This window comes from the organism of the source record quoted next, unplaced genomic scaffold, assembly GCF_019419815.1.
Source record: "Pyrus x bretschneideri cultivar Hongxiangsu unplaced genomic scaffold, Pyrus_bretschneideri_v1 Contig3, whole genome shotgun sequence".
NCBI lineage: Eukaryota > Viridiplantae > Streptophyta > Magnoliopsida > Rosales > Rosaceae > Pyrus > Pyrus x bretschneideri.
The window spans coordinates 11,606,136-11,622,061 of record NW_025999612.1 but is presented as its reverse complement, the minus strand read 5'-3'; the positions used below and the strand labels follow the sequence as shown (position 1 = coordinate 11,622,061).

Sequence of the window (15,926 nt, the reverse complement as noted above, 5' to 3'; positions counted from 1 at the left end):
AAGCAAGAAAGCAATCTTAATATACTTTATTCTAATAGAAACCCTAATAAAAATACCAAAATAACCTAACAAAATTACGGATAATAAACCAAATTTACTAACTTGCTAACATTTCCTTCACCAAAAACTATATTTGTAAGTACTCATTGTTTAATATTTAGCAACAGTTTTAGTTTCTTCTTCATTTTGTGTGCAGCAAAATTTAAGATTAAGAAGGGGCATGCATATTTATAATTAGTAAGTCTGAATAGTTAGTAAGATACTAGAGTTTGCTATATATATACTTACATAACAGTAATCTTCAGTCAAGTGGCTCCTAAAATTGTGGTGTATGCAAGCTATCGTCTGTATACAGTATACCAGTTGGGATATATATATATATATATTTATGTATGTATGTATATGTATATGTATGTATGTATGTAATCAGCAGCATATATATATATGTATGTATGTATGTATATGTACAATTTAGAGAGCAAGGATAGAAGGGTTAGACCCTTTAGAGAAGAGTAGAGGAGGGACCAAAGCACAGGTTCTTTAAGGCATCCACTGAATGCATCGAGAGAGAGAGAAGGGACCTGGACCACTACATATCCACAGAGTGCAGTGAGATTTTCACAACCCCAAGTTGCACTAGTTTTCGCTAATATAACGTACATGAATGAAAAATAATATATACATAATTGCACATATATTTACTCTTTGCATCTTTATTTCAAGTAGCAGTTTGATATATGTGTGTGTGTGTGTGTGTGTATAGAGAGAGAGAGAGAGAGAGAGAGAGAGAGAGAGAGAGAGTTCTTCATATATACATGTGTGCATAAGGGCACCTCAATAATCAAGACAAGTAGTGGAATCTTTCAACAAATGTGTGCATAAAAGATAATCAAGAAAAGTAGTGGAATCTTTCAACAAATGTGTGCATAAAAGGGCACCTCAATAATCTTCAACAAAATAATTGAGAACGTACGCTAATATAGATCGAGTACTGTACTAGTTGCAGTTCAAAAGCTGAAGTCCTACTTTTTACAGACGGGAACGGAATCCCTGAACTTAGAAGGCTGAGCCTCGTGAACAAATCACACAAATCGTTAGATTTTGATCAAACGGATACAATTATTATAACTTTTAGAGAGGTTTCCTATTTGTAGTCGTTGGATCAAAATCCAACAATCCGTGTGATTTGATTAGGAGGGGATCCATTCCCTTTACAGACATTCAAGTCAAGAAATAAACCGGCCGACACTCTGACATCTGGCCAAGACAATTAATTTTACTTCTCCATAATAATAAGTAACAATTTGATCATCATTCCATTTTAACTAATTTTTAAGCAATATTTAACATAGCCTTGTATGGTTTAAACCCTCTGAAACTGACATACTTAAAATAAACATATATTTTTGCAGAAACATAAACCCTAGCAAGCCTTCTCTAGCTCCTCATATATGTGTGTGTGATATCAAAGGCTCCTGTCTCCTCAGTACAAGAATAATGATAAGATCTACATAATATTATACTCAAAATTAGTATGCTTTTTATTGTTGCATCAACCCAATTCTGGGGCAGCAGTTATTTAGGGATTTTACCAATTTTAGAGATTGTAGTTGAACAATTTAAGTTATTAAACCGAAAGCTATATTCAGAGTTCATCATACACAGAGAGCAGATAAGTTATCTGAATATCAGCCCTAAAGTAGCAGAAAAAAGAAGAAGTGAGTTAAATAGGGAGTTACAGATTTTTCATCAAGTGAGTTAAATTCAACATTGACATTTTTTCTCCAACCAAGACTGCAGTTTTACTTTGTTCAGGAACCCCTAAATTTCCTGATCACTTTTTGGGTAAAAATTATTTCCTGCTGCTGCCAAATTAATTTGTTTAAATATATATAATATGCAGGCAGCTGCAGATCTGAGCGGAGCGGCAAAAACAAAAGGAATGGACAAAGCCAGTAATACTTGATAAGAATCTAATTGCTTCTTCACAGTGATTAGAATAATAATGATTCGTCATCAGTCAAATGAAGATGAAAATGAAAACTAAAACGAATATTATGATATAGCGAATTATTTCAATCAAAAAGGATGAAACGAATTATTTTCTGTTCTTCAAGAATACTATATCGACTTTTCTTCGTAACAAATGATATTATGCAACATACATGATGTAAATGATTGAATTTTTAATTTATCACTTCATATAATTAATATTATGCAACATAATTAACATGCCTTAATTAAATTAACTGTTATGACTGATGCTTAATATATCATTCAAGAGAAAAATAGGTGTCGCCATCACCAATATGATCTCAGTTATCATGTCATGATGACAACATTAGCATGTGTGTGTGTGAGAGAGAGAGAGAGAGGACGAGTATGGTCCATATATACCCATCCAAAATTCTAATGTCTAATGTGTATATATATTGCATGTGTGTTGGGAGGGGGACTGTGGATAGAAAACCAAGTAGGAGATGGAAGAATCAATAATATATAGTGTTTTATAGTTCAAACATTATAGCCGCTAATGTTTATTTTCTCTAGTGTACGTCATTTAAAGATCATCTTTATAAAATAAAAAAAGAATTATTAGATTTGAAGGCTACTTAATCATTCGTATGAATTTACAAAGATTGACAATTCATCATTTCTTACTATAACCGTCCATCTTATGACACATATGAATGTTTATACCGTCTCCGAATTGAATAAACTTTTCAGATAATTTTTAAATAACGACAAAGAGAATGAACCATTCTAATTGCACTTATTATACCGTAAAATGATATAAATGTTAACGAAAAAGTAGGACTTTCCTCTCATTGTCCTCCTTTCCAATATTATCCTCAAACTATAGTTTGAAATATAAGGGATTATATTTGATCTAATTCGCAAGCATCTTGGTGCTTTCGTTCTGACGCCTGAAAGTGACAGGGCCAAACCCTAGGAAGAAAAAATAAGGTATATAGCGAATGATGGCGGATGGCCCCAAAACAAAAATAAATGCGTGCTCTCTTTTTCTCTCTGCCACTGCATGTCTCTGTAAATAATACAAATCCTGCAATCTCTCAGCCTGCAACAGAAAGTAAACTGAATTTCGCCCTGTGAACTCTCACTGTCGACTCTCTCTCTCTCTCTCTCTCTCTCTCTCTCTCTCTCTCTCTCTCTCTCTCTCTCTCGTGTAATATGCTCCTTCTGCATTAGTTTATAGTTAAGCACTTAGGTGCAGAATAATAGAATTAATCAAGAAAAAAAATCCAAAACCCTAATTACCGTACGTACAGATGAAAATATGTTCCCTTAATTCGTGTAAGATTTTAAGTAGCAGAGTCATGATAACATTAACTCCTAAATGCGTCATTCTAATTGATAAACTCTAATTTAGTGTCCAATTTTCGCTTCTCCTACGTACGTGACGATTGGTAAAGTCCATCAAGGCTTAACTAGGATAGAAATTATGTACAAAATCGATTTACATTGAATGCAATATATTTTGCTATAGTTTCTCATCGGCTATGAGGGCGAACTTGCCTACTTGGTTAACCGTTAGCTCAAGTGGTGAGAGAGAGTGGAAAAATAAGGATTAAGGTAGTTCATGCATCATAATCCATATTTGTGGGAGGGCGGAAGCGAAATACATATACTAAACTCTTATGACAAAAAGTTTAGCATTATATTTGGAATATAACGTCTAAGGGTAATTTTCTTGGTATTTACTGGATAAGTCTTATAGTTCAAGTGATCAAAAAGTAGGAAAATGATCTAATCTACCACTTAAGCAAGTCCTATTCATTTATATTCAATGCAATAATGCTAATTCATTTGTAACAGTAATAGGCGGATGCATTTTCTTAGAAAGTATTTATACGTCCAGCAGTACTGATGTCTTATGTTAAATTTCAATGTATCCTATATCAATTGTATAATAAAATATATAAAAACTTGATCATTAAAAATAGATTAGAGGCACAAGTTCTTGAGGGTGTGCATCGTTGCCATGATTTTATATTCTCCCTTCTGTCATCTCAGACCAAAAGAGAACTGGATCTCTCAGTGAAGTCAAAAGTAGAGCCTCCTTAGACCTTTTGCAGTAAGTGACAACAATATAAACAGTGATCATTGTACACTAAATATTCTTCTTGTTGCTTGATTTATACTTCATAGACATTGCATGGAGCTTTCTTTTTCTCTTACTCGTGCCTAATGCTTTTCCAACAGGCTTATCATCACTGTCTGCCCAACATGAAAACTTCCCTGAAGGTGAAAGTGAAGTAACAAATAATGTCAGTTAGAATATATAGCATGCATGCAAATATATTGCTAATTCTAAGGGTGTTGAAGGGTTTGGTGAAATGGGTTGTAATTTGGATGCAATTCAGATTATTATTCATAGGAACAAAGCCCAATTTTAATACAAGATACATACATGAAACCAGAAAGGGTCGTGTTATCCACAATACTCATTTTTACTTCTCACACACCATTTTTCAATTTTCAACTGACCTTATGCACTTAAAATCCAAGTTTGATTAATTCTCCCTCTTGACAACTATCGCTTGCACAAAAATATAATTACTAGATTTAATTAGCCCACTAAATGTGGGTTAATGAAAGCTAGGCAAGCACCAAAACTTGATAGAGTTGCAACAGCTCGAAACTTGGCTTAGTGCATCCCAAAAGTAAAGGTTTGCGTGAGCAGCTGAGAGGATTATGAAAGAGTTGAATATCATAGTGTGCAACGAATAAGATTATAAAATAATAAGAATATTATTAAACAAACGAAAATGTTGAAATGGCTACAAAATCCTAAGAGGCTATATCGTGACTAACATATTCTCAAATGAATAACAAACATGCTATTTATAATAAACTAACCCTAACCCTAAAAGGTAAGAAACCGAAACCCTAATGCTAATGGGCTAAGCCCAGAAAACCAAACATTAAAATAAACTTAAATACTAATATTTTCCAAAACCCTCGTCAAACTCATGATGGTATACGACATGAGTTTCCAAACAAGTAAATGCGGACTGGCTCTGTTAGGGGGACGGGCAGGCATGCAAACTTGACTAGATTGGACTGGACTTGACTGGTGAACTTGACTAGATTGGTAGATTAGCAAATTGATTCTTGCTGGCAAGCTAATTCTGGCTGGTAAACTGATTCTGATTCAGACCGGCTAGTGTTGAGAGTATGAAAATAACCCGTTACTAAACAGAAGAGATTTCCATATCTCAATTGTAACAACAAATGAACAAACACAAACACAATCACTTGAGTGGTTACAATTCTAAGCACTCGAATGACAATCACAAAACAATCTCAAACGCCAACAACTCCTGTGGGCCTCAAAGACATCAAACCAAAAAATGGCTGGCAAACAGCCGACAACCCATTTTTACTCTTTGCCCGTGTGGGCCGAAACCTCAAACAATTTTTTTTTTATTTTTTTTTTTAACATTTTCCTTTCCCTCCTTCCTTCTTTTTTTTTTTTTTTTTTTCTTGTTCTTCGTTTCTTTCCTTGACTTCAACAAAACACGGGCTGGTTTGCAGAACACGGGTCTGTGGGCCGGAGCACATGCGGATTCTGTGCCTAATGGGACAGCAGCGGCGGTGGGTGCATATCAGAGCGGCGGCGAGGATGCGTGTACAGGGAGTGCAGCAGTGGATGGCAATCTGGGCGATAGGCAGGTATGGTGGGCGTGGCGGCGATGTGGGTACGTTTCCGGGCTTCAGTCAACAGCAGCGGCAGGTTGCAGAAAAACTGGGTACGGCAAGTTTGAAGCGGCGGTTAATGGCTGGGGTTTCGGGTATGCAGGGATATGGGAGTGGTTCCGAGCAATTATATTCAATTTTTTTTTTTTTCAAAACTAATATCAAACAAACATGTCACCTATCAAGAACAGATTAAATCCTGAAAGTTCAAACATGATCTGATACTAAGTTGAATATCAGATTATACACTGAACAAGACTATAAAAGAATAAGAATATTATTAAACAAACGAAAATACTGAAACGGCTACAAAATTCCAAAAAGCTATGTCGTGACTAACATATTCTCAAAGGAATAACAAACATGATATTTATAATAAACTAACTCTAATCTTAAAAGGTAAGAAATTGAAACTTTTATACTAACGGGCTAAATCCAGAAAACCAAATATTAAAGTAAACTTAAATATTAATATTTTCCAGCAGAAGTACATCACTTTCAACTTGCTAATTAAAATTGTTGATTACGCCTATTAACACTTTATGCGGCTGCAAGGAACAGTGATAGGGGATTTTTTGCATGGCTGTTAATTGGCTATTATGGCGCTAATTAGAAATAAACTAGGATTAACTACTAAGTGGCTGGGTAGGGTGGCCCGTGAAGATTTAATCAATCTAATTACCAAAAAGTCGCCCAACTTTGGCAATCACGTAGACTCTTAAATTTAATCAATGACGGTGAACTTTAATTAACATCCGCATTAAGCTCTAGCCTTTAGCTAGCAATCAAGGAGACCTGAAATGTTTCAGGTCGAAATTAAACAATCACAACAATAACCATTTGTTGTGTGAATATTCTATTATGCTCCGGTGCATAGCTGCACCGAGCAATGGAATGCTAGATGCCCCGGGTAACGGAATTACTGGATGTGCGTCCAAAAGTTCAATGACCAAGACTTGACCAGCCAAAGTTCCCGGCGTATGGGAAAACCCTGGTCTTCCAAAATCTGGTAGGGCCTGGAGCTACTACGGAAGAATCACAAACAACAATGCATATTAAGATTTCCACGAGGCCAGGGGGCTCACTTTGTAGATTTAGAACAACAATGGGTGCATAAAATGTTCATCCCCTTGATCCACTCGGGGACATTCGGCTAGACTCCGGCTCACTGTCGTCAAAACTTGCTTAACTACCGTTTATGCCAAATTGCCGGAAACTCAATTGCCTTCCATGTCAATTGCAGTTTCCTCTCTCAAACGTCAGCAGAATACAAAACAAGCTAGAAACAACTAAAGATTAAGGGAAAGAGGGATGAGAAGCGAGATCCCCATGGAACATTCAGAGGTCGGGCAAACCTCGCAATTTAGGTTTAAGGCATTTAACTCTAATAACAACCTTATTCATTTAGTCTTCGAACGAAACTCTCATCAGCGTAGAGTATGCTACACTGACAATGATAAACAGGGTGTGTCATGATCATCCTTTCTAGGCTATCACAAATTAACAGTATAGATAAGAGAAGCTTGCTAATATTCGTTCTAAATCCTAAACCTACGTCTTCATATGGTTGCAATCAGGGAAAGAAAATCACAATGACAGACAAGATATCGCAAAATTATCGCAGGTAGAAATCTTAGAAGTTAAAGAAACGAGCGATAATGTAATCCATCACCCAACTGCGGTTGCATTTGGATTTTATACAGAGACATTCTTGGCCAAACAAAATCGGAAAAAATGGTTGTATCAAGTACCCTTATTCATGTCAAGCACAGCATTTCATTACGTGAGGAGACTAGACAAACATCCATGCTAACATGAACAGCATCTCTTCAGTTCGAGGAGAGGAACAAAATAACACAGATATTGTTCCAGAATCCCGTAAGCCTGCAAGAAGCCAAAACAAGCTAAGAGTCATTGATACAATATAAACACGAAAACAATAAGCAAGCAACGCCAAACATAAGTACATAACCTGAGAAACCAAAGGATATAAAATATGCAAACACAATGACAGGAACCAAGGAGAGGAACAGGGAAAAGAAAAACTAAAAATTAGGAAAGAGCATGTGGAAGCCTCTATCTCTATGTATCTTCAACGGCCCAATCATTTATGGAAACAAATTAGCACATCCAGGATGCAGCCAAATAGCTAAAAAGATATTGAGAACCATCGGTAGAAGAGATGGTATCGGTCAACTTATGGACGTCCATGAAACTAAAGCAATTCCTACAGAGGATTTCAATATCAAATCATTCAAAGGAAAATACCAGCTGTGGAAAGCAGGCATTCCAGTAATAGCATGTTTGGATTCAGATAATTTTTAAAATTACTCTCATATGGGTGGTTCACTATAGATAGAAATGAAGAGATGAGTACAGAATACTTGATTTATCTGCACATTTGAAGAGGAAATAAACTTTGTGGTTTAATTTTCGAATGTCTTCAATTAAAGACTTTTCTCTTTGTCTCTTTCACACCCGTCCAAACAAGAATAAAATAAGCAAAAATATTCTTTTTCTTCTCTAGTCCTCCCCATGGATGTTTCCATGAGTTCTTCCCGAAGGAACTAAAAAAATCCCCATGGATCTTTGTTGAAAAACCACACACTAGACCTTGTTCTTTAATGTAACCAACGGCAATAGACTAAACTAGCAAATATAGAAAACTTAGAAACACACAAGACTTATACTGGTTCGGAAGAACTTTTGCCTACGTCCCGTTGGTAGAGAAATCACCGCTCCTTTGATTAATAATAGAGAATTACAGAACTTTTGCAAAACCCTAGAACTAATCTCTCTCTCTTGTCTTGGCTGTCAACAGTTTTCCTCTCTCTTAAATTTAAGCCTTGCCGCACCCTATTTATAGGCATAGAGTGCAGTTTACATGTCCTTTACAGATTATAATTCCTATTCTAAGTGGAATAGGAAATTAGACTTCCTTTCCAATTCCAAATAGACTTCTAGGATTTCTAATCTAAATTGAATAAGGAAACTAAGATTCTTTCCTAGCCCTTTTAGGAGAAGAATCGGTGCACCCTTTTTTTCCCTAAAACAATCCTAAACAGAAAAGGACACTAATTGACGAGCCAAAACCTAACAACCCTTCCATCAGATCAAAACATAATTCCAAGTGTGATCACTCACCACAGCCAAATATCAAGAGTATGCCTGTAAAACTCCAGCCAAAGCATGGATTGTGGCAGACTTTGTCTGATGCATCGCCGACAAACAAATTGAAGTTTCAACGAGATTGAAGTTATTGGAACACAATATCTTGTCTAATATCCATATAAAGGTTCAGGACGTGCATACACAACAAATTGATGTTAGACTAGCTACGAGAAGTTCAAGGAAGCTAAAGGTCAGATCCCATGGATGCTTTTTATCTACATACAAGGTTATCAGCACTAAGGCCTCCAGCCTGCCTTGCAAGCCATGCAGACAACATGATCCTAAAACCATGGGCAAATGACTCACGGCAATGGACGAAAGATTTTGTACTATGTAAAGAATATATGTTATTTCAATTAACTTTCCCAAAATGGAAGATAAATATAACAGTATACCATTTCAAAGCCAAGCAAAAGATCCATATTTTCAATCCTCGAATCAGGTACTGAGTATGCCTCAAGGTTTAAGGTGTAAACTACAGTGTTTATGGTGCATTTACTATATCAAATTTGTATCGACTAAGACTCATTGGATCGAAGATTTTCAGTCTCCCACGGCAATAAAAGCCACAACAATGGAGCACCCGGAAAGGTCCAGTGAAGCAAAATACAACCTAATTCAGTATTAGAGAAACTGAAATTGCACTAATCCAAAGTTACAGCCAAACTGCCACTGAAAGCAGCAATTCCTAACCAATCGAGCCTCAGAAGACAAACTTCCTGAGCAACTCACAATTAAAACAAGCTCAGCAAACTCAAAACCAACAAAACAACCTTCAATGCGAAAAACCCGAAACATAAAAAACCTTTCTCATTGCTGTCAAGCTATTAACAAAACTAAAGGGATAAACTTCCAGCAAAATTCTATTCCAAAACTCAATAAAGACTCCTACTTTTGCATATATATCACTCCATCAGTACATTTTCACAAAAAGATTCAAGCACAAATAACAAAATTCCACAATTTACACAATGCCCGAAAAATAACCCTAAATTAAATTAATTAAACCCTTAAATTATCAAATTAATGAAAAATTGGAGGAGGAAAACGAACCCAATTCATTTCTGGTAGCCTCCACCCTGAGCATTGTAATCCTCTTCAACGAAATCGGTCAAGTAAACCGGCGGAAATTCCGATACGTCGAAGGTCGTCTTCTCCTTCATCAGCTTCTCCACATCGGCCTTCTTCAATACAGTGCGCTTGATCGGGGGCCGGTTGCGCCGCTGGTCGCGGGCGAAATACTTGATGTCGTATACGGTTTCCGGGTTGGAGGTGGGCACGCATACCTGGACCTTGGTCGTGGCAGGGCACTCGAGCCGGTACTCGAGCGCGCCGGGTACGGCCAATTTGTACTCCGGATCCGCGCACGGACCGGTTATCTCCCACGGTTTCTTGAGGTAGCGCTTTAGGGTTTGGGAGAGGGATGACGCGGCGGTTGAGACCGGTTTCGCCATTGGAGGAATTTGAGATGCAGGTCAGGCGAGATACTGAGACGAAGATTTGGACTTTTTTTCGTTGGAAAATGAAGTTACGCGATGTGCACGTGTCTTCTTTAGAGATAAATTCGTAATATCAGAATTTCCATGCCCATATTTAGTTTTTTTTCTTCTTTTTTTTAGTCCAATTAAGCTATAAAATGGGTAGCCTAATTTGGTATTGAATTTGTCATCTATTGTACTGAGTGGCATCCATATTTAGTTATTAATTTTGCAGATATTTTAATCTCACTAACACTATATTTGGATGAGGGAAATAAACTTGAAATTTGGACAAAAGTAAGAGTTTATAAATTGAAATGCACAAATTCTTTAGTTTGGATTCAAAAATATAAAAATTTAGAATTTTCGCTTGGAAAAATAAACTTGGAATTTATGATCTCTAATTTTTAAGTTTAAAATTCATATAAATAAGTGTCATTTCTCAATTTATGTGAGTGACGAGTGAGAGTTTAAAAATAACAAATTCGTATTCAAATTTCATTGTTCTTTTAAGTTAACCAAACAAAAAAATTCACAAATTCTAAAAAAAAAAAAATTCATCATTTTAAAATTCTTTTAGTAATCTTAAACTTCTTCATCCAAACTTTTGTCCTTAGTTCTTGATTGCTTTATCAGTAAACTTAAAATTTAACGAATTAAAAACTTAAAGAGGAGTTTTGATATAGGTGCATATTTTTTTAATTTCTTGAATTAATAATATGCTGAAAAATTTGATTAAACATTATTCCTACATTTAAGATGCCACTTATTTTATAAGTGACGTCTTTTTAATGCCATATTACACGATTTGCCATATGATGTACCTTTAATTAATTAATAATTATCATGTTAATATCCCAAATTTCCCAAAATGTAGTAGATTAGTTTTAAAAATCTTAACACATCAAACTTGATCTAATTATGCTTCTAACATGCATTTTATTCCTGACTCCACACCATACAAGTAACTAACATGCTATCTTCTTCTACAACCATTAGCAATTTTTTCATGTCATTGCTTTCCTCGATCGACCGATCAAACCCTCTTTCGTTCTCCTTTGTCGATCATATTCATTTCCTTCATATTTCATTTTATGCACACCTCTTGATCTGAGTATCCATATCAAAGGGTATGCTTTTTGTTTTAGCATACTTTTTACCTATCTTTCCATCTTTTTCACGTACCATGGTACATTGGGGAAATAGAATTTAGTGATACATTTTATTTTAAAGGATAGTTGGTATTGGTAGGTTCAATTTAGCATTAGTATACGTTTCAAACCGATATATTGGTACGTTTTAAGTTAGAATTGGTACGTTTCAATTTAGCATCAGTACATTTCAAGTTGTTATTGAACATTTCAAGGTGAAATGGGTACGTTTCAATTTAGCATCAGTATGTTTCAAGTTGTTATTGGTATGTTTCAAATTGATCTGAGTACGTTTCAAGTTGATTTCAATTTAAAATTTGCATTTATATATCTCATACCGAATAGCACTAATCTCAGTCCAAACACTCCAACCTCATCCTTTTTATCAACAACTTTTATATTTCAATAATAATTTTATGATGTGAACGAGCCAACAAAAGGGGTATAAACCCTGACGACAAAAAAAATTTCAAAATTCAAAGTTTATTGATAATATTGGTGATTTAGTTAATAGCCATTAATAATATCCCCAAAAAAAGGTATAAATCCTGACAAGCCAAAAAAATTCCCCTTATCAACTAAAAGGATAAAGTGGAAAATCAACATATAGCATTTTTATTTAAAAAAAAAAAAACCAATGACATGTAAATAAAATAAAATAAAAAATGATTTGGTGGATATTAGTTAAAGCATCTTAATCAAAATTTTAAAAGAAACAAATATTTAATAAAAATTATGTAAAAAAAGAGTGGAGGATTCTAATTTTCTCAAACTTAAATATGATTGAACTATTTAGGTGGTCGTGCCAGTCGAAATAAGATCATTTATGGATCCCTTCCATTCGAATTTTTTAGATCCTTCAATCATGTCCGTTCAATCGAAAATGAAAAGCCAAGAATTAATTAACTTTTTTTTGTTCATCTTCTTTCTTATGCTAGCCACTCTCTTCTCTCCCTATATGGGAGGACTTGATTCCAATTTTGGGCAACTAAAGGTCAGAAAATGACGGTGTGGTTGTGGTGGGTCAGCAGTCGGAGCCAGGACCCATCGAAGAACACAAAAAAATCGAAGAATTCAGAAGATCCGAATGGAAGAGATTAGGAAAGAATCTTGACTTGTGCCACTCTAGCAAAAGAGTGGCAACAGACTACAAGAACTCTAAAAAAATATAGTAAAAATAATAAAAATGACTTGAAAACTTTGAGTTTTAACGATAAGGACAAAATAAAAGGTAAAGTGAATAGTACCAAGATTGACTTTTTAGTGTAAAAATGTGGTTTTTCGTTAAAATGAACAGTACCGGTAGGGCTGGGCAAACGGGTACTGGATCTGCGGGTAGGGGCAGGTAATGCCAATTCGGGGCGGGTACATATATTGTAAATTCACAACAGGGCGGGGCAGGTACAAATTCAGAGAAAACGGGGCTTCGGCCCGAACCTTTTCCACCGTTGATTATAAGGAGATTAAATCTCCACCAGTTTATTTCTAACACAGCCACATAGGTTATATCAAATTCTCCAGAGTCCTCCCAAGTCCCCACTCCTTTCGAGTCCCTGGCTCCTTTCAATCTCAATCTCGACCTCGATCTTGACATTGATCTCTACCTCGACCTCGAATTCTTTGTTTCAACAACCATTTCTAGCCTCCAGAATCTAGATCTCAACGCCTCCAGTCGTTGGGGGTCTGTCGGTCTTCAGATTCCTTTCCTGTGTTCAGCCATGCTTGGGAATGACGACTCTCCTTTGAGAAGGAGAAGAACCTCAAGCTCTTCCTCAAAGTTGGATTGGAGTGCATAGTCAAAAACATCATCGCCAACACCACCAACCTCACTGTCGTCATTCATGAGGTACTCACTTTTGGGGGTGGTGGTGCGGTTGGGTTGAGTGTTTGGGGTGGTTGGTGGAGGCTTGGCTGGGGTTTATGGGGCTAGTGCGACTGTTCTAGGAATTTTGAAGGGATGGGACTGATAGTTATATTTAGGAGTTGCAGGTTAATTTGTTAAAGCAAGGAAAAATTGAAGAAGAAATATGTAGGGCTATTTTAACTACTCAATCGTTGATTTTCTTCTTCTGCTTAATTTTTGAGGTTTTCCGATTTAAATGCATGTGATTCATAATCTTGCGGATGTATACTTTTAGATTTAGTCTACTTATTTTGTTGTTCTTAAATAATTCCAAGCCGTGGTTACTGATGGATCCAGTTTTCTGATTTGTCTTCGGCGGCTCTTCGACTGGGAATCTAGGTGGGATACTGAAAATTAGAGAGAGAGAGAGAAAAAAAAAAAAAAAAAAGGTACCCGTTGGACCCGTAGGAATCGGCCCGTTTTATACGGGCCGGGTTAGGTCTAGTTCTCAGTTTCAAAATAGCCAAACCCGCCCCCGCCTGGCCTGGCCCGTTGTATTTTCAAGTGGGTTCGGTCCGGTCCCTCCAATTTTGGGCCTAGCTCGGCCCTTGCCCACCCCTAATACCGGGAGCTTTTTGTTAAAGTTCCCAAAAAATAGTAATATCCTTCGAATCTACTATCTACCAAAGTTTTGGACTTAGTTCTTAATTACCTTATCATTAAAGATTAGGAAACTTTAACAAAAAGTTTTCGATACTATTCACTTTAACAAAAAATCACATTTTTACACTAAAAAGTTAATCCTGGTACTATACACTTTACCTTTTATTTTGTCATTATCGTTAAAACTCAAAGTTTTCATGCCCTTTTCATTAGTTTTCCTTAAAGATTATGTCTATCTATTATGTCTTTCTTCAAAGATTATGTCTACAAAAAGTTACCAAAATCTGAAACCATATGACTCTTGTATTAAGAGTTTAGGGTTTCTTTGTATAACCGTATTCGTCTATTTTATTCATTACAAATAAATGTCTTAATGATTTTTGAATTGTCTAATTTTTTGCTTAAATGATCTATGAAAATTTAAAAGATAAACAGTTCGGATTTTTAAAATGCATTATAAGATGGACCTCAGGAAAATGTGTGTAAAAAATTATGTAAAAAATATAGTGTAAATACAAAACCAAGCAAACCGAAAATAGAAAGGGGTCAATAGTGTACGTTGTACCATCCCTAAATTTGGTAAATTATCCTACCATCCCTAAATTATAAAAGTTAAAAGTTGACCTACTCAAAATCACAAAGTAAAGGCAAGTGATACTTTCGCACAATGATGGTAAGATGTTGAGTTATTATATAATGATGTGGGTTTAAACTCCATCGGTAATTAATTTAACATCTAATTTAATATAAAGGAAAAATTTGAAATAGGTCCAATTTTATAGACTACATTTTGAAATAGATCCAATTTTTAATGACTTTTAATTTTTGAAATAGGTCCAATTTTTAATTACTTTGAATCTATTTCAAAAAACCCCTTTAATAAAATCTATCGTTTAACAAAAAAAATAAAAATAAAAAACAAATGAAAACAAGCATTAAACAGCCATCCAAACTCCAAGGCAAAACGATGCAAACAACCACGCACCCCAACCACACATCCCGTCGGCGACGCTGCTCCTTGTGGCCAAAAAAGTCATCTTTCGTTTCTCAATTTCTCTCCTCTCTTTTTGCCTCTTCGTCTCTCTTTAAATAAGCGGAGCCAGCCAATTCCCCATAAATTAAATTTAAGAAATACGGGTAGATTGTAATACCAAGTGATATTTTTTTTTTGAAATTAAATGATCCAAAAAATCTTTTTTATAATTTTATTCATGCTGTAATATAATACTAGTATATGGGCACACACAAAGTGTGTGAGAAAATTTTTAATTTTTAATTTTGAAATAGAAGGAGAGAGGAAGAGAATGATAGAGAATGTGGGGGTGGGAAGTTTTTATTTATTTTTTATTTTTATTTTTTATAATTAGATATATGTTAGGATTACATGTAGGTGAGGCTTTGAAAAAAAAAAAGCAAAATTTGATTGTGTGAAATTACATTTTTGCCCCATATTTCTTATTCATGTTCTGTTTTAATTAGAGGGTTAAACTAGTAATTTCATAGAGTTTTGGTTGACAATAAGTGTTTTATTAATTAGTAAAGATTAGTAGAGATGTTGATGGCCCACATAAATGGTTTGTCACTATAAGAAAAATTAGATGATTTATTATTCATATGAAGAAAAACATATGAGTTACTATTCATGCACACTATTTCACTATTCATTTGAGGAAAGTTTGTAAAAAATAGTGTTGCTATAGTAATCTTTTGCTTATAAAATGGAGGAAGGAAGAAGTGAGAAGAAGAAGAAAGAGATGAGAGAAAAACGTACAGGAAAGAAAGAGGAGTTATGGAGGAAAAAGAAGAGAAGAAGAAAGAAGAGAGATGCAGAATAAATTACTTTGAGTCAGGCTAGAGAGAAAAGAAAAAATAGTGAGTGTTATTTTGTATTTTAATTAT

General features: G+C 35.2%; 1 protein-coding gene across 2 annotated transcripts; it reads right to left on the bottom strand.

Moving 5' to 3' along the window:
• Positions 1–7,326: 7,326 nt before the first annotated feature.
• Positions 7,327–10,397, bottom strand: LOC103937798. 2 transcript variants are annotated; one of them, XM_048589081.1, is made up of 2 exons: positions 9,946–10,397; positions 7,327–7,615 (listed from the first exon to the last, which is right to left on the bottom strand). In XM_048589081.1, exon 1 carries the CDS (start codon positions 10,344–10,346, stop codon positions 9,951–9,953), a length of 396 nt encoding a protein of 131 aa, XP_048445038.1. In that variant the 5' UTR covers positions 10,347–10,397; the 3' UTR covers positions 7,327–7,615; positions 9,946–9,950. The 2 variants fall into 2 exon arrangements, with proteins under 2 accessions (XP_048445038.1, XP_048445037.1); XM_048589080.1 differs by having other exon boundaries at positions 7,327–7,605; positions 9,946–10,396.
• Between the last annotated feature and the right edge of the window lie 5,529 nt (positions 10,398–15,926).

What these genes read in the sequence shown, in the direction of transcription:
- LOC103937798 (XM_048589081.1), bottom strand. Translation starts at nt 10,346, where the DNA reads ATGGCGAAACCGGTCTCAACCGCCGCGTCATCCCTCTCCCAAACCCTA.